The 22,460-nt window shown below is 41.8% G+C and overlaps 1 protein-coding gene across 1 annotated transcript; it reads left to right on the forward strand.

The window, feature by feature from the left end:
* Positions 1-224: 224 nt before the first annotated feature.
* Positions 225-22,330, forward strand: CRNKL1 (crooked neck pre-mRNA splicing factor 1). Its single transcript, XM_021700653.1, has 14 exons — positions 225-379; positions 2,395-2,547; positions 3,602-3,693; positions 4,523-4,681; positions 5,148-5,314; positions 13,324-13,502; positions 14,229-14,399; positions 15,711-15,902; positions 16,622-16,681; positions 17,400-17,480; positions 18,693-18,932; positions 20,112-20,213; positions 20,664-20,912; positions 21,998-22,330. The coding sequence occupies exons 1-14, from the start codon at positions 329-331 to the stop codon at positions 22,163-22,165; spliced, it is 2,064 nt and encodes a 687-aa protein (XP_021556328.1). The 5' UTR covers positions 225-328; the 3' UTR covers positions 22,166-22,330.
* Positions 22,331-22,460: the final 130 nt, after the last annotated feature.

The raw sequence follows: 22,460 nt of genomic DNA on the forward strand, positions 1-22,460 counted from the left end.
GTCCTCGCAGGTCCTCCCAGTTCTGGAGACTGACGTGGGGATGCGCCCTTGACGCCCTGGACTCCGTCCCCGCGTCCTGTGGGGCGGGCCAGCGCTACCCACCTCGCCTGCAACTCCGAGACACAGCGCTCAGAGGAGGACGCACAGCCCGGTTACCACAGAAACGAAGTGCGTACGTCACGGCGCGTGCGGGAAGTGAAAGGTCATACCAGCTAGTTCCGCTTCCTGTTCCGGGATTCCGCTTGTTGTCAGAAAGCTTTGGGGTTCCGGCCAGCGCTCGGGGCCTATTTCTGGGGTCCAGGTTGGCGCGAGGTCGGCTGCTGCAGCCATGGCGGCCTCCACCGCAGCCGGGAAGCAGAGGATTCCCAAAGTCGCCAAGGTAGGAGACCGTGAGCGGCTTTGAGGGAGGAGGCCCCGGAGTGGGGCTTGCCCCAGCTTCTTTGGGGCTCGCGGCGAGAGAGAGTGTGGTGCCCCCCAGTTCTACCCCATGTAGGCCAAGGGGAAGGAGGAGGGGAAGGGTCAGCCGGTGGTGGGGTGCAGGCTTTTGTCACCCCGGGGCAAACCCCGCGTTGGCGTGGCCTTCGTTCTAGGACGTGTTTTTGCTGGGGGAGGAGTGGGGTCACTCGGCAGAAATTGGGCGGTGCGCTAGGCGCTGGGGAACTACGATCTAATGCGGCGATGTGCAGCGTTCACATAAGACACGAGTCAGTGTAAAATTATAAGCTTGCCAAATGCTAGTGAGGCAGCGTAGAATATGCCGTGGAGTAATGGGGGTTGTGTGAGGGGTCTGCAGAGTAAACTTTGCTGAGGAAGTGATATTTAAACTGACACTTGATGGCTGACTAGGAGTTAGCCCAGCTGAGAGTGGAAGGAATGAGAGGGCATGGGATTGTGTAGTGGCGTTAATTTAATTAAACAATAAATTTGATGTTATCTGGTATTTCCATCGGTGGCTGATACTTACTGAGTGTTTCATATGTGACAGGCTTTGTCCTGAACCTTTTCAGATGCCCTCACTCCAGTCTGTTTCTCCAGCCCAGGTGGCTCTCTTGAGCTTGTCCTTTACATATCCATTTAGATGACCCCCAGAGATAATTTATATGTCACATAGCACAATGTCTGTGATTACACATGAGCCATCATCATTACTAACAAAATCATTCTACACATGACATTAAACAGTTAATATTTCTTATAATTCAATTCCATAAATTTTTTTAAAAGGTTTTATTTATTTGAGAGAGAGAGAGCACAAGCAGGGGGAGTGGCAAAGGGAGAAGCAGGCTCCCCACTGAGCAGGAGGCATGATGAGGGTTGATCCCAGGACTCTGGGATCATGACCTGAGCGGAACGCAGATGCTTAACTGACTGAGCCACCCAGGTGCCCCTCAATTCCATAAAATTTTTATTGGGCACCAGTGGTGCAACAGAAATGCAATGTGAGCCACATATATAATTTTAAGTTTTCCTATAGCTATGTTAAGCAGTCAAAAGAGTCATCATTAATTTTAACTGTATATTTTCTTTAATCCATTATATCCAAGATATTGCTGTTCCAACATGTAGTCAAATTTAATTAGGTAGTTTATTGGGTTTTTTTTTCATATGAAGTCTTCAAAATCCAGTGTGTATTTTGCTCTTACAGCCCATCTCTCTTTGGGCTCATTACATTAGCTCATGGCTACTATGTTGGACAGCATAGCCCTAAGACTTCAAGAAACTTATGGTCTAATGATGGGAATTTACTGAATAATATCTTTGACTTGAAATGCCATGAAAAAAACAAATGCAGTTTGAGGTGTTATCGTCCACCTGGGACATAATTGAAAAATTCTGTAAACAGAAGTGGCAACACTAGAAAAGATATAGCACACATCTTGATAAAACAAAACCTCTAGTGAGAATTTTACCTAAGCAGCCTCAAAGTTTATTGTTTTTTTTTTTTAAGATTTTATTTATTTACTTGACAGAGACACAGCGAGAGAGGGAACACAAGCAGGGGGAGTGGGAGAGGGCGAGGCAGGCTTCCTGTTGAGCAGGGAGCCCAATGCGGGGCTCGATCCCAGGACCCTGGGATCATGAGTTGAGCTGAAGGCAGACGCTTAACGACTGAAACACACAGGCACCCGTATTGTTACACTAATCTAAAAGGGAACACTTAACTATTTTTGCTCCCTTTTCTCTTCATACTTACCTATGGCTTTGTAATAAATACCATGCGAAAGAAAACCTTGTTTTCTCTTTAGTTTCATAGAGAAATGAAAACCTGTCATACAAAGAGGGCATCTTGTAATAATACTTAGAAAGTTCACATCCTAAAAAATGTTTCTTTGCTTCCTAAATGTTGTGTGATGAGCATCTACCTAAAAATGAAAATGTCTTCTGTCTTAAAAGGTGAAAAACAAAGCCCCAGCTGAGGTACAGATAACTGCCGAGCAACTCTTAAGAGAAGCTAAAGAAAGAGAGCTTGAACTTCTTCCACCTCCACCTCAACAGAAGATCACAGATGAAGAAGAGCTAAACGATTACAAACTAAGAAAAAGGAAGGTCAGTCCGTCATTTTCCAGTCTATTAATAATATTTTTAGGAGTTTATAGGTCAGAGTTTGTGAAGTTCCTCATTGCTTAGAGAGGCTATAAGATAAAATTAGGTTAGTGTTTCTAGCCACATGCGTAGTGCAACTTCTGGTTACCAGATAATTGCATTTTGCTCAACTTTAGAAAATATGCCATGAGTTGTCTTTGAAAGTATGAAGAAATTAAATCCTCCAGAGATCTAATTTTTGGTGCTGAATCCAAGATGGATAGCAGATAAGTGGAATGTCTGACAGCTGGAAGGGGTGGGACTTAACCAAGGCCACATTATGTCCTGTCTCTGTACCACCTTCTGTGGTAGGAATTAAGACTTGGAAAAGAGTCATGAGAGGACTTGGGAATCTGACCTCTTCACCCTAGAATCCTCACTCTAGGGCAAATTTTTTTTTCTTTAAAGATTTTATTTATTATTTCGAGAGAGAGAGAACGTGCAAGCACGGGGAGGGGCAGAGGCAGAGGGAGAGAGAGAATCTTAAGCAGGCTCCACACTCATATCGTGGAGCCCCACTGGGGGCTCATTCTCACGATCCTGAGATCATGACCTGAGCCGAAATCAAGAATCGGAAACTTAACCGACTTAGCCATCCAGGTGCCCCTAGGGTAATTTTAAACCACTAACCCTGTTGTATCTACTTATTAGTGATGTATGAAATTGTGAGACATTACCAAGAGGACTGAAATAGTCAAAAAAACATTTTCATACTTGGAACAAGTATAGAGTATATTAAAGTATCAGTTAGTCATTAGCAATAAGAGAAAATATCAACAAATCTGCTAATAACTCTTTATATCTAAAGTTTTTCTGTTTGTGTGTAAGACTTTAAAGAAACACCTGAGATTATAACCTTCATTAGTGAGTTTCTTATTTCTCACAAGGATTCCAGGATGTAATTTCTCCTAAATAAAAACAAACTAAATAAAACTTTTAGAACAGGATTAATAGACAAAGGATGATGTCATTTTTACTTACTTTTCCCTTCAGTTTGATCCTTTTTCCCTTCCTCCAGACTTTTGAAGATAATATAAGAAAAAACAGGACTGTGATTAGTAACTGGATAAAATATGCACAATGGGAAGAGAGTCTAAAGGAGATTCAAAGGTAAAATTGCTGAGTCTATAATTTCAAATGTAAAGATGTCCTGAGTTAAGAGAGAGAAAAGTAGTAGAAAAAGTTAAAGCACAAGTGAAAGAGTGTCCCTTTGGTAGTAGTTTTCCAGGTTGTTCCGTGGGTTCCAGGTTGTTCCTAGGGTTCCCTTGAGGGGCCTCAGGGGCACTGCAGTAGGCGAGTCCTGGGGGAGCAGCAGGGGAGACACTACAGGTGGGTCTCGTCTCCAGCGCATGCTACAGTCAGAGAAGCGCACTTTCATCTGCTTTCTCTGTATTGGGATTTTTTTTAAATAAAAATTGTTCACTGGAAACCAGTGACCGACAAGATAAAAGTCACAACCTGGCCCTTCCTGTTGCCCAGGCTTTCCGCATTTTCCCAGCATACCCACTGCTCCAGCTGTGCCCATGTGCCAGCCACTCCCCGAACACATTGTGTCTCCTTGCTCTACACTAGGCTGTTCTCTCTGCCTGCAGTGAGCACTCTTCCCTACCCACCTTGGCCCCTGGAGTTTTCCTCAACTTCTTAACTCTGCAGTTACCTCCTACTTAGCCATTCGCATCAGACATTATTATTTGTTCCCTTTTGTTTCCTTGTGTAAACCTTGATTATAATGTTTACTATATTGTGGTGAAATTACATGCGTGTCTATTTTTCTGTAAGAGTTTGTAAGGTTCCTGAAAACATGTCTTTTCACTTTCGTATGCCCAAAACCTGGCTCATGGTGGACACATGATAAAATAGCAGGGCACCGCAGATGTTTTGAGATAGTTGCCCCATGTGTTGTATATAAACTACTTTTGATGTTCTCCAACTTCTTAAGGGCTCGATCCATATACGAGCGTGCTTTAGATGTAGACTACCGAAATATTACACTCTGGCTGAAATATGCAGAAATGGAAATGAAGAATCGCCAGGTCAACCATGCCCGAAATATCTGGGACCGGGCCATAACAACTCTGCCTCGAGTCAACCAGTTCTGGTAAGTTTCTGATCTACCAAAAGCAGCTTTTTGTAGGCTAGAAAAGTTCTGCAGTCTTGTGTATTTATTTTATTCACATCATTGCAATCACATGTATTTAATTTACATTCTACTTTTTCTTTAAACGTACTGTAGGTAGTTTTTAATATCCTGTAGTGTATTAAGTCATAATCACTACATGTAATAGCTGTGTAATCAAAAGTAAAATGTGGGTTGCAATCTTTTATGCATAAGAAACTTACTGTTGAACTAAGCAATTTTTAAGAAAAATGTATTTTTATTTGCTGTGGTTCATCCTTTCCAGATCTATATTTGATAAGAAAACATGTTCGATTTAAGCTTTAGGGAAGATAAAGCTCTAAGTCTTCATATTTAACAAAGTTAGAATTACAAAGTGCAAAAGATCATTTTTTTTCCCCTAAGTAATTTTGACCATGACAGATATTTGGGGATGATTTTGTTAAAGGTACAAGTACACATACATGGAGGAGATGTTGGGAAACATTGCTGGCGCCCGGCAGGTGTTTGAGCGCTGGATGGAATGGCAGCCTGAGGAGCAAGCCTGGCACTCCTACATCAACTTTGAGCTGCGATACAAAGAGGTGGACCGGGCCCGCACCATTTATGAACGCTATATCCTTTTTTTTTTTCTTCAAATTTTTATTTAAACTCTAGTTAGTTAAAATACAGTGCAATATTGGTTTCAGGAGTAGAATTCAGTGATTCATCACTTATATTACAACACCCAGTGCTCAGCAAAACAAGTGCCTTCCTTAACACCCACTTATTTAGCCTTCCCTCACCCCCTCCCTCCATCAACCCTCAGTTTGTTCTCTTTTTTTTTATTATTATTGTTATGATAGTCACCATACAGTACATCATTAGTTTTTGATGTAGTGTTCCATGATTCATTATTTGCGTATAACACCCAGTGCTCATTACAACACATGCAATCCTTAATACCCATCACTGGGCTAACTCATCCCCCCGCCCCCCTCCCCTCTGAAACCCTCAGATTGTTTCCTGGAGTCCATAGTCTGTCATGGTTCATCTCCCCCCTCTGATTTCTCCCCCTTCAGTTTTCCCTTCCTTCCCCTAATGTCCTCCATGCTGTTCCTTATATTCCACATATGAGTGAAACCATATAATTGTCTTTCTCTGCTTGACTTATTTCACTTAGCATAATCCCCTCCAGTTCCATCCATGTCAATGCAAATGATGGGTATTCATCCTTTCTGATAGCTGAGTAATATTCCATTGTATATATGAACCACATCTTCTTTATCCGTTCATCTGTTGAAGGGCATCTTGGCTCCTTCCTCAGTTTGGCTATTCTGGACATTGCTGCTATGAACATTTGGATGCATGTGCCCCTTCTTTTCACTACATCTGTATCTTTGGGGTAAATACCTAGCAGTGCAATTGCTGGGTCATAGTGTAGCTCTATTTTTAGCTTCTTGAGGAACCTCCGTACTGTTTTCCAAAGTGGCTGTACCAGCTTGCATTCCCACCAACAGTATAAGAGGGTTCCCCTTTCTCCACATCCTTGCCAACATTTGTTGTTTCCTGCCTTGTTACTTTTTGCCATTCTAACTGGTGTAAGGTGGTATCTAAGTGTGGTTTTGATTTGAATTTCCCTGATGGCTAACAATGTTGAACACTATTCCTGTGTCTGTTAGCCATTCGTATGTCTTCTTTGGAGAAGTGTCTGTTCATGTCTTCTGCCCATTTTTGACTTGATTATTTGTTTTTTGGGTGTTGAGTTTCAGAAGTTCTTTATGGATCTTGGATACCAGCCATTTATCTGTAATGTCATTTGCAAATATTTTCTCCCATTCCATGGGAGAAAAAGCTTTGCTGTGCAGAAGCTTTTTATCTTGATGAAGTCCCAAAAGTTCATTTTTGCTTTTGTTTCCCTTGCCTTTGGAGATGTGTCCTGAAAGAAGTTGCTGTGGCTGATGTTGAAGAGGTTACTGCCTATGTTCTCCTCTAGGATTTTGATGGATTCCTTTCTCACATTGAGGTCTTTCATCCATTTAGAGTTTATTTTTGTGTATGGTGTAAGAGAATGGTTGAGTTTGATTCTTCTGCATGTGGCTGTCCAATTTTCCCAGCACCATTTATTCCATTGGATATTTTTTCCTGATTTATCATAGTTGACCATAGAGTTGAGGGTCCATTTCTGGAGGCTGTTCTGTTCCAGTGATCTACGTGTCTGTTTTTGTGTCAATACCATGCTGTCTTGGTAATCACAGCTTTGTAATAGAGCATGAAATCAGGCAACGTGATGCCCCCAGCTTTGTTTTTCTTTCTGAACATATCATTGGCGGTTTGGGGTCTTTTCTGGTTCCACACAAATTTTAGGATTGTTTGTTCCAGCTCTTTGGAAAATGCCAGTGGTATTTTGATAGGGTTGGCGTTGAAAGTATGGATTGCTCTGGGCAGCATAGACATTTTAGCAATGTTTATTCTTCCAAATCCATGAGCATGGAATGTTTTTCCATCTTTTTTGTCGTCTTCAATTTCTTTCATAAGTGTTCTGTAGTTTCTAGAGTATAGATCCTTCACCTCTTTGGTTAGGTTTATTCCTAGGTATCTTACGGATTTTGGTGCTATTGTAAATGGAATCGATTCCCTAATTTCTCTTTCTACAGTTACATTGTTAGTGTATAGAAAAGCAGCTGATTTCTGTGCATTGATTTTGTATCCTGCCACATTACTGAATTGCTGTATGAGTTCTAGTAATTTGGAGGTGGAGTCTTTTGGGTTTTCCACATAATGTATCATGTCATCTGTGAAGAGAGTTTGACTTCTTTGCCACTTTGAGTACCTTTTATTTCTTTTTGTTGCCTGATTGCTGTTGCTAGGACTTCTAGTACTATGTTGAACAATAGTGGCGAGAGTGGGCATCCTTGTCGTGTTCCTGATCTTAAGGGAAAAGCTCTCAGCTTTTCCCCATTGAGAATTATATTCTCTGTGGGCTTTTCATAGATGGTTTTTATGATAATGAGGAATGTTCTCACTATCCCTACACTCTGAAGAGTTTTAATCAGGAAAGGATGCTGTATTTTGTCAAATGCTTTTTCTGCATCAATTGAGAGGATCATATGTTTCTTGTCTTTTATTAATGTTACCACATTATATTATTGATATTATATTATTTATATTATTATATATTATATATGTGTTGTATTATATATATTATTTATATTATATATTTACATTATTTTATTATCACATTGGTTGATTTGCGAATGTTGAACATCCCTTGCATCCCAGGAATAAATCCCACCTGATTGTGATGGATAATCCTTTTAATGTACTGTTGGATCCTGTTGGCTAGGATCTTGTTGATAATTTTGGCATCCATATTCATCAGGGATATTGGTCTGTAATTCTCCTTTTTGATGGGGTCTTTGCCTGGTTTTAGCATCAGTGCTGGCCTCATAGAACAAGTTTAGAAGTTTTCCTCCTGTTTCTATTTTTTTAAACAGCTTCAGGAGAATAGGTATTATTTCTTCTTTAAATGTTTGGTAGAATTCCCCTGGGAATCCATCTGGCCCTGGACTCTTGTTTTTTGGGAGGTTTTTGATTACTGCTTCAATACTGGTTATCGGTGTATTCAGATTGTCAATTTCTTCTTGTTTCAGTCTTTGTAGTTTATAGGTTTCCAGGAAGGCATCCATTTCTTCCAGGTTACTTAATTTATTGGCATATAGTTATGATAATTTCTGATAATTGTTTCTATTTCCTTGGTGTTAGTAGTGATCTCTCCCCTTTCATTCATAATTTTATTAATTTGGGTCCTTTCCCTTTTCTTTTGGATAAGTCTGTTCAGAGGTTTATCGATCTCATTAATTCTTTCAAAGAACCAGCTTCTAGTTTCATTGATCTGCTCTACTGTATTTCTGGTTTCTACTTCATTGATCTCTGCTCTAATCTTTATTATTTCTCTTCTCCTGCTTGGTTTAGGTTTTATTTACTGTTCTTTCTCCAGTTCCTTTAGGTGTAAGGTTAGCTTGTGCATTTGGGATTTTTCTACTTTTTTGAGTGAGGCTTGGATGGATATGTATTTCCCCCTTAGGACTGCCTTTATAGTATCCCATAGGTTTTAGACTGATGTGTTTTCGTTCTCATTGGTTTCCATGAATTGTTTAAGTTCCTCTTAATTTCCTGGTTGACCCAAACATTCTTTAGCAGGATGGTCTTGATAGCTTCCAAGTGTTTGAATTCCTTCCAAATTTTTTCTTGTGATTGAGGTCCGGTTTCAAAGCACTGTGGTCTGAAAGTATGCAGGGAATAATCTCAGTCTTTTGGTATTGGTTGAGACCTGATTTGTGACCCAGTGTGTGGTCTATTCTGGAGAAAGTTCTGTGTGCATTCGAGAAGAATGAGTATTCTGTTGTTTTAGGGTGGAATGTTCTGTATATATCTATGAAGTCCATCTGGTCCAATGTGTCATTCAAAGATCTTGTTTCTTTGTTGATCTTCTGCTTAGATCTGTCTGTTGCTGAGAGTGGAGTGTTGAGGTCTCCTACTATTAAAGTATTATTATCAATATGATTCTTATTTTGGTTAACGGTTGGCTTATGTAGTTGGCTGCTCCCATGTTGGGGGCATAGATATTTATAATTGTTAGATCTTCTTGTTGGATAGACCCTTTAAGAACAATATAGTGTCCCTCTGTATCTCTTACTACAGTCTTTAGCTTGAAATCTAATTTGTCTGATAAGAGAATTGCCACCCCAGCTTTCTTTTGAGGTCCATTGGCATGAAAAAATGGTTCTCCATCCCCTCACTTTCAGTCTGGATATATCTTTAGGTTCAGAATGAGTCTCTTTTAGACAGTATATGGATGGGTCCTGTCTTTTTATCCTATCTGTGATCCTGTGCTGTTTCATGGGAGCATTTAGGCCGTACATGTTGAGAGTGACTATTGAAAGATAGGATTTTAGTGCCATTATGTTGCCTGTAAAGTCCCTGTTTCTATAATTGTATCTGTAAATTTCTGGTCTATATTATTCTTGGGATCTTTCTTCTTTTATAGAACCCCCCCCCTTAATATTTCTTGCAGGGCTGGCTTGGTGGTCACATATTCTTTCAGTTTCTGCCTGTCCTGGAAGCTCTTTGTCTCTCCATCCATTCTGAATGACAGCCTGGCTGGATAAAGTATCCTTGGCTGCATCTTCTTCTCATTTAGTACCCTGAATATGTTTGCCAGCCCTTTCTGGCTTGCCAGGTCCCTCTGGACTGGTCTGACGTTAATTCTGATGTTCCTCCCTCCATAAGTAAGAAATCTCTTCCATCTAGCTGCTTTCAGGATTGCTTCCTTTGTTCTAAGGTTTGCGAATTGTGCTATTATATGTCGGAGCATTGATCTGTTCACCTTGATCTTGGGAGGGGTCCTCTCTGCCTCTTGGACATGAATGCTTGTTTCTTTCCCCAGATTAAGGAAGTTCTCAGCTACGATTTCCTCAAATATATCTTCTAGACCTCTCTCTCCACCCCCTCAGGGATCCCAATAATTTTAACATTGGAACATTTCATGGCGTCATTAATCTCTCTCAGTCTGATCTCTTGGGCTTTATGCTGTTTTTCCCAGGCCTCCTCAGTTTCCTTCTTTTCTGTCATCTTGTCTTCTGGCTCACTAATTCGTTCTTCTGCCTTGTTTACCCTGGCAGTCAGAGTATCCAGTTTAAACCGCGTCTCATTCATAGCATTTTTAAGTTCGGCCTGATTAGATCTCATTTCTGCCTTTAGAGATTCTATATTGTCGCTAATATTTTTCTCAAGCCTAGGTATCAACTTCGTAATTGTTACTCTGAAGTCTATTTCTGACATCTTGCTTATATCCATATCCATTAGATCTGTGGCAGAGGCCACAGTCTCTGATTCTTTTCTTTGTTGGGGGTTCCTCCTCTTAGTCATTCTGTTGAGGGATGTTTGAGGGAATGTACAGAGTCCAAAGTATTAACCACGACCCAAGTAAGTTGTACCTATTTTATAGGGACCCCTAGGGTTGTCGTCCTCTTGTTCTTCCAGCCTGTCTTCTGGGGGAGGGTCCTGCTGCACTGTTACTCAGGCAACCCTGCTTGGCCCCCTGTTGGTGTGGGGGGAAGTGGCAGTGGGCCCAGCGAAAACCAGTTTTTCAAGCTTTTGTTCTCTGGCAGCTTTCCACGTCTCTTGGCGTCTCTTCCGAGAGAGCAGAAATGACTGCACCCAGACCTCTGTCCCAGAGCAGAGAAATCGTAGTCTGCTCTTCACTGAGCTCTCCAGGACACACAGTCTCTGTTTCTATCTGCACCGCTAAAAACCTCAGCTTCCCTGGTTGTGCGCCCCACAGCAACTCTCCCAGAGGTTGATCCCAAGGCCGGGCATGTCTCTGCCCTTTGTGCTACTAAAACCGTGAGCTGCCCTGCGCACCCGCAGCTCCTAGATCCTGTCTGGGGGCTGGACTAAAGTCCTTCCCTGGCACTACGGATCTGTGAGTCTTTGGTCCCCAGCGTGGGATGCTTTTGCGCTCTGGTGTTATATCACCTTCTCGGCGCCAGCTTATGGCGGCTCCTTCCCCCTTCTGTTTATCTTTCAATATCTGCCTGCAGAATCACGGCTCTACCCTTCATACCTCAAGACCACCAGAGATTTTCTGCGTGTAGAGATCCAGATATATATTCTTAAATCTCAGGCTGATTTCATTGGTGTTCAGAATGGTTCGGTAGATACCCAGCTAAATTCAGGGGACCAGTTGAAATAGGGTCCCCTACTCCTCCGCCATCTTCCATGCTCCCCCCCGAACGCTGTATCCTTTGAGTGAGTCTGAGTGGTGCTGTTACTGTCCAGGGTGCTACTCCGCCTGGGGCAGTAGAGTCATGGTCTGGACATACGGATCCTCATCAACATAGGCCCAGAAGTCAAAGATACAAGTTTCATCTGCTTCATGAGCTACATAACTATTTTCTAGAGACACAGTGTGGTCAAAATAGAAGTTTGTGGTCTGGGTAATTGAGCTTTTTTTGGCAAAACTTTGGGTTTGTATATATTTTGGCGTTCCTTGTGGAAAGTGACATACCAGGGCTTTGGTTGCTGTAGCCAGTCCTGTTTGTCCGGGGTTTTTTTCCTAGGTTTTTCTAGGATGTTGGTCATTAGTACCACTACTGGAGTCCATCCAAAGGATGGAGACAGGAGGACAACATAGTGTAGCCCAACAAGCTCTGGCTTCAGGGCCAGTTGGATGGGTGTGAGTCCCTTTTCTGGCACGTGTTAGGGGGGTGGCCTCAGGTCACTTCATGCTTCTGAACCTTGTTTATTCCTTTATAAAACAAAATCGAATCTACCAAGAGGAGTTGTTTTCAGGATTTAAGATTGTAATCTATATGAGGGCTGTGTGTATGTGTGTATACACCTATTTCCCTTAGGGAGAATTATTTGGTATTTGCTAATTAAGTGACTTCATAGAACATAACTACCCAGAAAAACAAGCATCAACTTTATTTTTTTAAAGATTTTATTTATTTATTTGAGAGAGTGAGAGAGAGCATGAGAGGAGAGAGGGTCAGAGGGAGAAGCAGACTCCCTGCTGAGCAGGGAGCCCAATGTGGGACTCGACCCTGGGACTCCGGGATCATGACCTGAGTCGAAGGCAGTTGCTTAACCAACTGAGCCACCCAGGCGCCCAAGCATCAACTTTATTATACAATTTTAAGGTCTCTATGACCTCTGCCCTGTTTTAATATGATTAGTTTAACAGAAGCTTTTATAGCGCTTATTTCATGTCAGGCATTATTGTAAGCACTTTACAAATATCAGCACTTAATCCTTGGACAGCCCTGCAGTGCGAGAACTACTCCAGTCTGTGGGGTGTGAGATGCAGGCACAGCTGACAGGCAGCGTGGCCAGGGTCTCTCCAGGAGTGACGGAGATGGGCCTTAAACCCAGCTGCAGCTTCAGAGCCTATGCCCTTAATTTCATTGCCATTTCTGAATGTATTACTACTTTGGAATTAATGAGTTTCCCAAGTGAGGTAGATGAAAAATAGGTTTCATCTGTTAAGAAATAAAATGGTAATTCAAAACTTTTTTCAATGTCAACTATATTTCAATAAAAAGAGAAAAACCCTAAAAAAACCTTTTTCTTCTGCCTCTAGTTAGCAGTTTTGTTTTTGTAACATTTTTTTTCTTAATCGTTAATTCCAATACTAATGTTATTGAGCATATAATACGTAGGTGCCATTTATTGAGCACATTCCTTTGGCCCCAAACTGCTAAGAGCTTTACACACATTTCCTCCTTTCAAGCCACTGTGGTTGGGTTCGGGTTCTTTTTCTGTATTTACAGATGACAAAACTGAGTGCTAGACAAGTTAAACCATGCAGGATGGCATGGTTAATAACAGGCTTCAGCTTCTTCATTTCTCCAAACTCCCATTTGTACCCACTATGGAAGTACTGAGTAAGCCCTGGAGGAAGACAGATGAACAAGATGAGGCCCCCTTCAGAGGTCACAGTTTAGTGGTTCTTCGCCTTTGCACGTGTTTTATCAACCTTATAGTCATAGTTTGTGTTGTTGGGGGGTTGGGTTTGTTTTTTGTTTGTTTTTTTTTTAAGCCTTGTTGTCTGGCGGGATATTTCCTTAATTCCTATGAACTTGTCCTCGTGCACCCTGATGTTAAGAACTGGATCAAGTATGCCCGCTTTGAAGAAAAACATGGTTATTTTGCCCATGCACGGAAAGTGTACGAGAGAGCTGTTGAATTCTTTGGAGATGAGCATATGGATGAACACCTTTATGTTGCCTTTGCCAAATTTGAAGAAAATCAAAAAGAAGTAAGTACACTTGAAGAACTCATTTACATTGCATAACAGCTTAGGAAAGATTACTTGTTGTGCACGTTGAGTTCATTCCATTTTCTATTCACTTATCCTTGGAAAAAATGTTTCCAAAATCTCTCAAAGAAAACAGCATACATTTGTGTCTTAGCTGCAGACTGGGCACTGAGTGATTATAGATTGTACTAAAGTGTCCTAATTGTGTTGTGCTTTGCTTGAAAATTAAGCCTTTATAGATATATATATAGAATATTGTGTGTAAACTGAGAGTTCGTCATTTGCTCTCCTCATTAAAGGGTTTTATGGGTAATAAACTTGGAAAACAAAAATGGCAGGGCTCTTTGAAGTAGTGAAGGTGGGGGATGAGGACAGGAGAGGAATCAAGGAGAACTCCTGGAGTTTGGGGCTTGAGCAAGGGCATGGCGGTAGGTGTTGCTTACCAAGACCGGGAAGACAGACCCAGGTTTGATGGTGAGGAACAGGAGGTCAGTTCTGGGCCTGTTTAGTCTGAGATGCACAGATGACACCCAACTGGCAGAGTCAGGTAGACACTATTAAGTATGGAGCTCAAAGGAGAGTGTCAGTACACCCTGACAAATACCTCAACAAGGGGGAGAAGAAAAGTCTTACTTTGGAGTAGTATATGATGTCATAATTACCTTCCACGTTGTGGCTCACGTGAGAGTATTGTGTTGTAGAAGTAATCCTCCTGTCTGCTTTTAGTTTGAAAGGGTACGAGTGATCTACAAGTATGCCCTGGATAGAATTTCAAAGCAGGAGGCCCAAGAACTCTTTAAAAACTATACCATCTTTGAGAAGAAGTTCGGTGATCGACGGGGTATTGAAGACATCATTGTGAGCAAACGAAGATTCCAATATGAGGAAGAGGTGAAGGTGAGTGCTGGTGTGGACGCCGAACCCTGCAGGTAACAGAGATGTGCCGACCAGCAGCAGCTCAGGTGAAGTGAAGAATAGCAGGCGGGGGCTTCCAGGGATCACGCTCTTGCTGACGCGTCTGCAGTGATTGGCAGCCATTCCAGCAGCAATCTGCAGGGCTCATAGGAGAGGGCAGCAAGAAGCACTTGGGTTTGCTCTGCCACCCACATGTTGAAAGTCACCGTGTTGGTTGCTGCTGGTGCGCCGTAGAAATTGAGCAAAAACCAGGAATCCATGTGAACTCCTTTCTGAAGATGGAAGAGGCAGAGATTGAGCCAAACAGTTTTTCTACACTACCGTTTAGCTTAACTGCTTGAACAAAACATATATTGTAGATATGTTTTCATTCTCATCTCTTTATTTGTAATGTACTGTTTTGATTTGAGTTCAAAGATAGTAACATTTTCCTTTACTGGTCTGCTGTGCATCTAAAAACTTTTGCTGAGTCAGATGAATTAGGATATCACTAAAGGACTGAGTCTGGTGTTAAATGAAGTCAGCAAGATATATTCAAGATAAATGACTATTAATTGAGAAGGCAGGTTTCACATTTGTGACCATGGTTCTGATTGCACTGTAATTTTATTTTATTATTTTTTTAATTTTTTCTTTTTTTTAATTTAAATTCAATTAGGCAACATGTAATAATACATCATTAGTTTTTCATGTAATACATCATTAGTTTTTGATGTAATGTTCAATGATGCATTAGTTGCGATGTCACATCATGTGCCCTCAATGCCCATCATCCACTGTAATTTTAAATCTAGACATGATACGCAGTCAGGTATATAAACAAATACATTTATAAAAGTAGGTGTCTAATTATTGAGTAATTATCTTAGGGGGTGGTGGTTGTATATGAAAGCAGCCTTGCTGTGGGACACCTGGCAAATAATCTGTCCCCTATGTTCCTTTTTCTTTCCTATTTATGAAATCTCAGGAATAGTATTTTTTTTTTAAGATTTTATTTATTTGAGAGAGAGTGTGAACATGAGTGGGGGCAGAGGGAGAAGCAGACTCCCTGCTGACCAGGGAGTCCAATGCAGGACTCATCCCAGGACCCTGAGATCATGACCTGAGCTGAAGGCAGACACTTAACCGACTGAGCCACCCAGGTGCCCCAGGAATGGTAATTTTAAATGAGATAGGTGCTAAACAGTTGCTAAAATACAGGAAGTCAATCTAGTGTCTTTTTTTAACCTCACAGAGTCCAGCAAGTATAGCTCTTGGTTTGGTTTTTATTCATTAAACTTGTGGTCTTTCGAGGCTAATCCACACAATTACGATGCGTGGTTTGATTATTTGCGCTTGGTGGAAAGTGATGCAGAAGCAGAAACCGTTCGAGAAGTCTATGAAAGAGCCATTGCCAATGTGCCACCCATTCAAGAGAAGCGGCACTGGAAGCGCTACATCTATCTGTGGGTCAACTATGCACTCTATGAAGAATTGGAGGCCAAGGTAAAAAATGGAATTATGCCTCGGCTGTTGATAGCTGCCCCCTCCCTGGCTGCCTCACCCCTGTGCGTACACCTCGGCCATCGTGGCTAGCGGTGGGTACTGACATGTACAATCCCGGAAACAGGAATCTCGTTTTAAATTCTCAGCCATACAGTTACATAGTCTCTCTGCAGCCTTTTAAACTCTGTATACCTGTCGTGGGCCCAGGTGAGGTGTTTTGGTTTTGTTGCATTTTGTGTTTCAAACCTGAGGCACCACATTATCACTTGGAACTTGGAAGGGAACAATGAAGCAGTCTTTAGCTTATTTTGTATCATTTTCTGGGCTGCCTCCTAAATAGGGATCACAGCTAGATGACACGTCTTTGCTTCTAGTAAAAGATCAAGTGGGATTTTCAGAAATCAGGTGTGTATAAATTAATTGGGAGAGACTAGCTTTGTGCTGTTGATCTGAGACTATAAAACATCTCTTTCTGCTATCAGGCGAAAAGCCTTTCCACAGACAAGCTCTCAAAGATTGATGGTTATCTCAGTGATTCTTTAACCAAAGTTTGAGGGCCACAGGTAGTTCACATTTGATCATAAATGATGAAATCAGGGTTTGAGAATAGCACCCTGTGAAAACACTCTGGGTGGGGATGTACGTTTTTACTAGTGCTACAAAACTAACATTAGTAACAGACTTCCAATAGTCGGTGAAAATTTCTTATCCTAATACAGGATCCTGAGAGGACGAGACAGGTGTATCAAGCTTCTTTGGAATTAATTCCTCATAAAAAGGTATGTTTGCTCTAAATGTTCTGTTCCAAAGTTTCAAAATCCTGTTTCTGTTACTTGTGAAATAATACTTACTGTTTGAATAGTTTGCTGTGCGGGGCTCCCTGAAAACTTAGGTTTCAAAAGTATGCTCTTTGTCTCTGAAAACACTTTACAGTCTGGTTGAGAGGACAGCCTGCATTGATAAATGAATAATACAGATAATGTAGAAATTCAGAAGAGGTTGGGTAACTGGAATGACCGAGTGGAAGGAGGAAGACACACATCCAGAGAGCACACAGCATGTGCAAGAAACAACGAACAGGTGTTTGTTGGCATCAGAGCAGACATAAGTGTGCATGGGTGAACACTGGCATGCGAGTTCTAGAAATGGTTGAGACATTATCTATGCCCTATTTCCCACCATGAGAAACAAGTAGAGATGTTGACCGAACTACCTTCTAGAATAGAGATGGCATGTTCTGCCTGCTCACAAGCATACCCAGAAAACAAAGCCAATTCTCAGTAGGGGCAGCAGGGCCATGCACTACGATAAAGTATTTGAATTACTGTAACTTTTGTGAAATAAACAACATCATATTTGCTTAAAAACAAGAAAATACATCTGTCCTAGCTCTGAATATTTAGGAAAATCTAATTGCATGTGGCCTCTTACTAAATTTTTAACTTCAGTGTAATTGAAACGACTCTTTTAGATGTTTTTTGTGCTTTCGTTTTCTAGTTCACATTTGCCAAGATGTGGTTACTATACGCACAATTTGAAATAAGACAGAAAAATTTACCATTTGCCAGAAGAGCTTTGGTAAGTAAAGAAAGGATCAAGGGGCACCTGGGTGGCTCAATCAGTTGAGCATCTGACTCTTATTTTGGCTCAGGTCATGATCTCAGGGTTCTGAGATCCAGCCCTGCGCTGGTCTCTGTGCTCAGCGCAGAGTCTGCTTGGGATTCTCTGCCTCTGCCTCCCTCCCTGTGCTCGCATGCATGCTTGTGCGTGCGTGCGCGCTCTGTCTCTCAAATAAAATCTTGAAAAAAAGGGGAAGGATCAAGATGCATCACTGACTTCTTTGAGAAGGAAATTAAATCTTAGTGCTTACAAGTTGGACAGTTCCTACTAAGAATGCAACAGAAGTATTCTGCCTTTATAACCTGAAATGTGTCAGAAGATGCATGGCCTTTTGAAGAAAGATCGGGTGAGGGGCTCCTGGGTGGCTCAGTCGTTGGGCGTCTGCCTTCGGCTCAGGTCATGATCCCAGGGTCCTGGGATCAAGCCCCGCATCGGGCTCCCTGCTCGGCGGAGAGCCTGCTTCTCCCTCTACCACTCCCCCTGCTTGTGTTCCCTCTCTCGCTCACTCTCTCTCTCCGTCAAATAAATAAATAAAATCTTAAAAAAAAAAAAAAATCAGGTGATAATGTTTAAATTACTCTTTTTTAACATTGGAAGCTTTATCTGTAGCTGCCAGTTACCAGATCCTTTCTCAGACTGGAAAGATCTGACGTTAGATCACATTAGATCTTAAATCAGCTCTTGAGTAGACTCATCTTGTGCAAAACCGGGGGGTATTACATGCACCTTCCTCTTAACAGCTGTTCTAAAGTCTCTTAATAAGATCAAATGCTATTTAAATGCAGGTGTCCTTCTGTAAGCCACTCTTGCCCTGGCTTTGGGCAGCGAGGCAGCTTTCATTCTGTGGTTACCACTTTACTTAAAGGAGGTTTCATCCATCTGACATCCGTATTCCCTAGGTGCTCCTGAGAAACTTAAGTAAAATCCAGAATACTTGTGCAGACAGTTCAGCAGCCCTCTCTTGCTGAACAGGCACCAGTGGGCATAGGCCCTCTTGACCCCTAGGTGAAGTAGAGGGTTTCCATTGGCCTTCTGTCTAACACCAGTGTGGACAATGTGATACCACAGAGGGTTCTTCCTCAGCAGAGAAGAGCTGCTGGGGTAGGTCAGCGATGTCTGTACACAGGTTGAACCCACATATCACAGTGGTTTGGTCATTTTATTTTCCAGGGAACTTCCATAGGCAAATGTCCAAAGAACAAGTTATTTAAAGGTTACATAGAATTGGAGCTGCAGCTTCGAGAATTTGACAGATGCCGGAAGCTTTATGAAAAGTTCTTGGAATTTGGACCTGAAAATTGTACCTCCTGGATTAAATTTGCAGAATTAGAAACAATCCTTGGTGATATTGAGAGAGCCCGGGCAATCTACGAGTTAGCCATCAGTCAGCCACGCTTAGACATGCCAGAGGTGAGAATCTCGAGATGAATATGATTTTGTTTTAAGATATTGCCCTAGTACTGCTTTAGATGACCATCTACATGTTGTGCACTTTAGAGTATAAAGATAAACTCACTTGCAGTCTTGTCTACTCCAGATTAGTACTTTACTGTTGAGGGGATAGAAGAAGGATGGGAATGGGAGAAGCAGCCCTCTAGTAGGATACCAGAGTCCAGCAAAGCCCCATGATGACACCAGAATGAGTTGGGATATAATGGGGCAGGTGACTGGCTCTCTTCCTCCCTTCTTCAAATAGAAGGCTAACTAAAGGGGATGGGACAGGGACGGCCAGGCAAGGAAATATGCAGCAGGCAGCTCTGGAGAATAGGGCAGATGAAGGTTGAGACTGCACATCCAGGGATTCTCCTGGCACAGTTTTTCCCAGATTGGGTCAGCAAAAGAAGCTCTATCTAAACCAGGATATTCCTGAAATTAAACTACTGCCACCATCCTCGCCTGTCCCTTCCCTATTTAAACTTAAGCCACAAGGTGGCGCCAAGCCACAACTAGGACCCGTTTGAGAGCCACTGAACCCACCCACCTTTTTGTGAGTCTTGCCCTAATGTGACTCTGCATTTTATGCCTTGGGTCCCACCGGCTGAATTAGGGCAGGTCTTTATGTATAATGGTTCTGTCAGTTGGCCTCAGCTCCCAGGCGTCCAGGCCACATGTTACTCCATCCTTGTCCCCTGACAGGCAGTACCTAGCAGGTGCACTGCTGTTTACTGAATAGTTGTTGAGGTGAACTCAAAGCTGTCAAGGAATTTACAGTGGAGGTAAGAAGAGTAAATCCTGGCTAATCAAGCCATGTCTTCTCCCGGCAATGTCAGTTGTATGTGACAGGATCATGGCAGTGTCTGGGAGACTTGGCAAGTCTCTGAGCTTTTCTTGATAAGTCCAGCATTTGAAAAACTCTGAAAGAGAATCCAAAAATGAATCCAAAGCCTTTTATCTAATAATATAGAATGGTAGCCAAGTTTTGGCCAGCTTGTAAATGCCACTGTTTTTATCGTGTCTAGATGCTACCTGTTCTTTAATTGTTCATAGAAGTCCTAGGTTCCTGGATGTCCTAGGTTGGAATGGTCGTTAAGCTGATAGGGACATGTTGCTCTTTAAATGTCAAGGCTGACTTATTAAGTTCTTCCTTAGGTGCTTTGGAAGTCATATATTGATTTTGAAATTGAGCAGGAAGAAACTGAGAGAACACGAAATCTTTACCGAAGATTGCTTCAGCGGACACAACATGTCAAGGTATCCTGCATTCTGTTGATTATCTTTGATTTTGCCTAAATCAGCAGTTCTGAAGGAAATACCGTATTTCTGTATTTTAAGTGTATCAGGTTTTGTGGGGGTTTTTTTTGGTGCTTTTCTTGCTTTTAGAAAGAGCCCATGAGTCTCAGGACTTTGGAATATAAAGCTTATACCAGGTCAATATTTATACTGCATGGGACTAACTTGAATATCACAGGATTGAATAAAAAGTTAAACTCTTTTCAGGATTTTAAGACCATGTCAAACACCTAATTGGATATAGAAGCAGACTGCTTCAACATTATTGAAGCATATAATCAGTATGTTCTTTGGAATACTACAGATGAATACATTAGTATGTTCAGATGTCATTAACTAGAAATTAGCATTATTACATGATCGTTTTCTGGATGACGTGGTTAATTTGCTTCTATAATAATTTTTCGTAAGGTATGGATCAGCTTTGCACAGTTTGAGCTGTCTTCAGGGAAAGAAGGAAGTTTGGCTAAATGCAGACAAATTTATGAAGAGGCTAACAAAACCATGAGGAACTGTGAAGAAAAGGAAGAGAGACTTATGTTGCTGGAATCCTGGCGAAGCTTTGAAGATGAATTTGGAACAGTATCAGATAAGGAGAGAGTAGACAAACTCATGCCAGAGAAAGTCAAGAAGAGAAGAAAGGTCCAGGCTGATGACGGGGTAAGAACTGAGCCTGTGGAGCTGGTCATCTCATGTCAGATGAGCAGAAATACATCTGACTTTGAAATTTGTACTTCTAAGTGCCGTATGTACAATCTGAGCATGGGAGCAGACAGCCTGGAGTAGGAGACCATTGCAGCCTGGCTACCACGGAAACACAGCTATAGGAAGGTTCTTATGCACAAAACAACATAACCCAGGGGTTGGCTTAGATTGGAGGAAGATCTGTTGGGAAGCTGTTATAAGCAGAGCAAGTGATGGTGGAAGCTGGAACTAGAGCAGTGTGTAGGAAGCCACATCAGTGACCAGTCCGAGGTGGGGCTGTAAGGGCAGGGAGTCAGAATAGTAGTGCACAGATTGACGGCTTTCAAACTGAGTATGATGTAAGTCTTTAAAATTATTTAAATTTATCAGAGAGAGAGAATGAGCACAAGAAGAGGGAGTGGCAGGCAGAGGGTGAAGCAGGCTCCCCGCTGAGCAAGGAGCCTGACTCGGGACTCCATCCTGGGACCCTAGGATCATGACCTGAGCTGAGGGCAGCCGCTTAACCAGCCAACCCACCCAACCCGTCCCAGTCTTTAAAAATTTAAAATCTTAGAAAACTACAAGATGGGAAAAAAAAAAAAAAGAGTATCTTGGTTGAGTATAGAGGAGCTGTGCTTTAATTTTTAGGATCTTTTTCCACTGGTTTTTAGCTCTCCGTGAGCTGGTCCACTTGCAGCAACACCAACCCCAACAGCTACTTCTTTTTTTTAATTCAGTTAATCAACATAACATTAAGTGTATTGTTAATTTCAGAGGTAGAGTTCAGTGATTTATCAGTCTTATATAACACGCAGTGCTCATTACACCCTGTGCCCTTGTTAATGTGCATCACCTGGTTACCCCACAGCTACTGTTCACCCCAATCTTGCAGGCCCAGCCCTTGTTCTTTCTGTAATGGGCTTTGGTGTTGTTTTGTAAATGAACATAAGTTGAATTTGAACACTCCAGGGTTTTGCAGTGAAAATTCTCCACTTTAAAAGTAACTGCAGTGTATTTCAGCCACGTGTTGGCTTATCTTTTGTTTTACTTTTTTTCGATAGTCTGATGCAGGCTGGGAAGAGTACTATGATTACATCTTTCCAGAAGATGCTGCCAACCAACCCAACCTCAAGCTTCTGGCCATGGCCAAACTTTGGAAGAAACAGCAACAGGAAAAGGAGGCTGCAGAGCAAGACCCAGATAAGGACATTGATGAAAGTGAATCCTGATGTTCTTGTTCATATTGATAAGTGTTTTATTATTTTTATAAATTAACCGTTCGGAACTCTTGTGACTCCGTAAGTTTTTGTATATTTCACCAGTAAGGAATTGGGAGTCTTTGATAGCTATTTTTTGAATTATTTTTAAAATGTTCTTGGGTTAGTGAGGGGTGGGGGGTTGCAAGAAAATTTTTTGAACCATTAGTTTCCTTTATCGGAGTCCAAACATTTTTTTTTTTTTTGTCCATATCACGCATTAGGAAATCTAATTGAGGTAATGCTTTCAACTATTTTAGATGGACCT

Source organism: Neomonachus schauinslandi, chromosome 10 (genome assembly GCF_002201575.2).
Source record: "Neomonachus schauinslandi chromosome 10, ASM220157v2, whole genome shotgun sequence".
NCBI classification, from domain to species: Eukaryota; Metazoa; Chordata; class Mammalia; order Carnivora; family Phocidae; genus Neomonachus; species Neomonachus schauinslandi.

Bases quoted from the DNA above. Each gene is read 5' to 3' on its own strand.
- CRNKL1 (XM_021700653.1), top strand. From the start codon at position 329: ATGGCGGCCTCCACCGCAGCCGGGAAGCAGAGGATTCCCAAAGTCGCC. The intron at 13,503-14,228 runs GTAAGTACACTT...GTCTGCTTTTAG, and splicing joins TTGAAGAAAATCAAAAAGAA to TTTGAAAGGGTACGAGTGAT. The intron at 14,400-15,710 runs GTGAGTGCTGGT...TGGTCTTTCGAG, and splicing joins AATATGAGGAAGAGGTGAAG to GCTAATCCACACAATTACGA.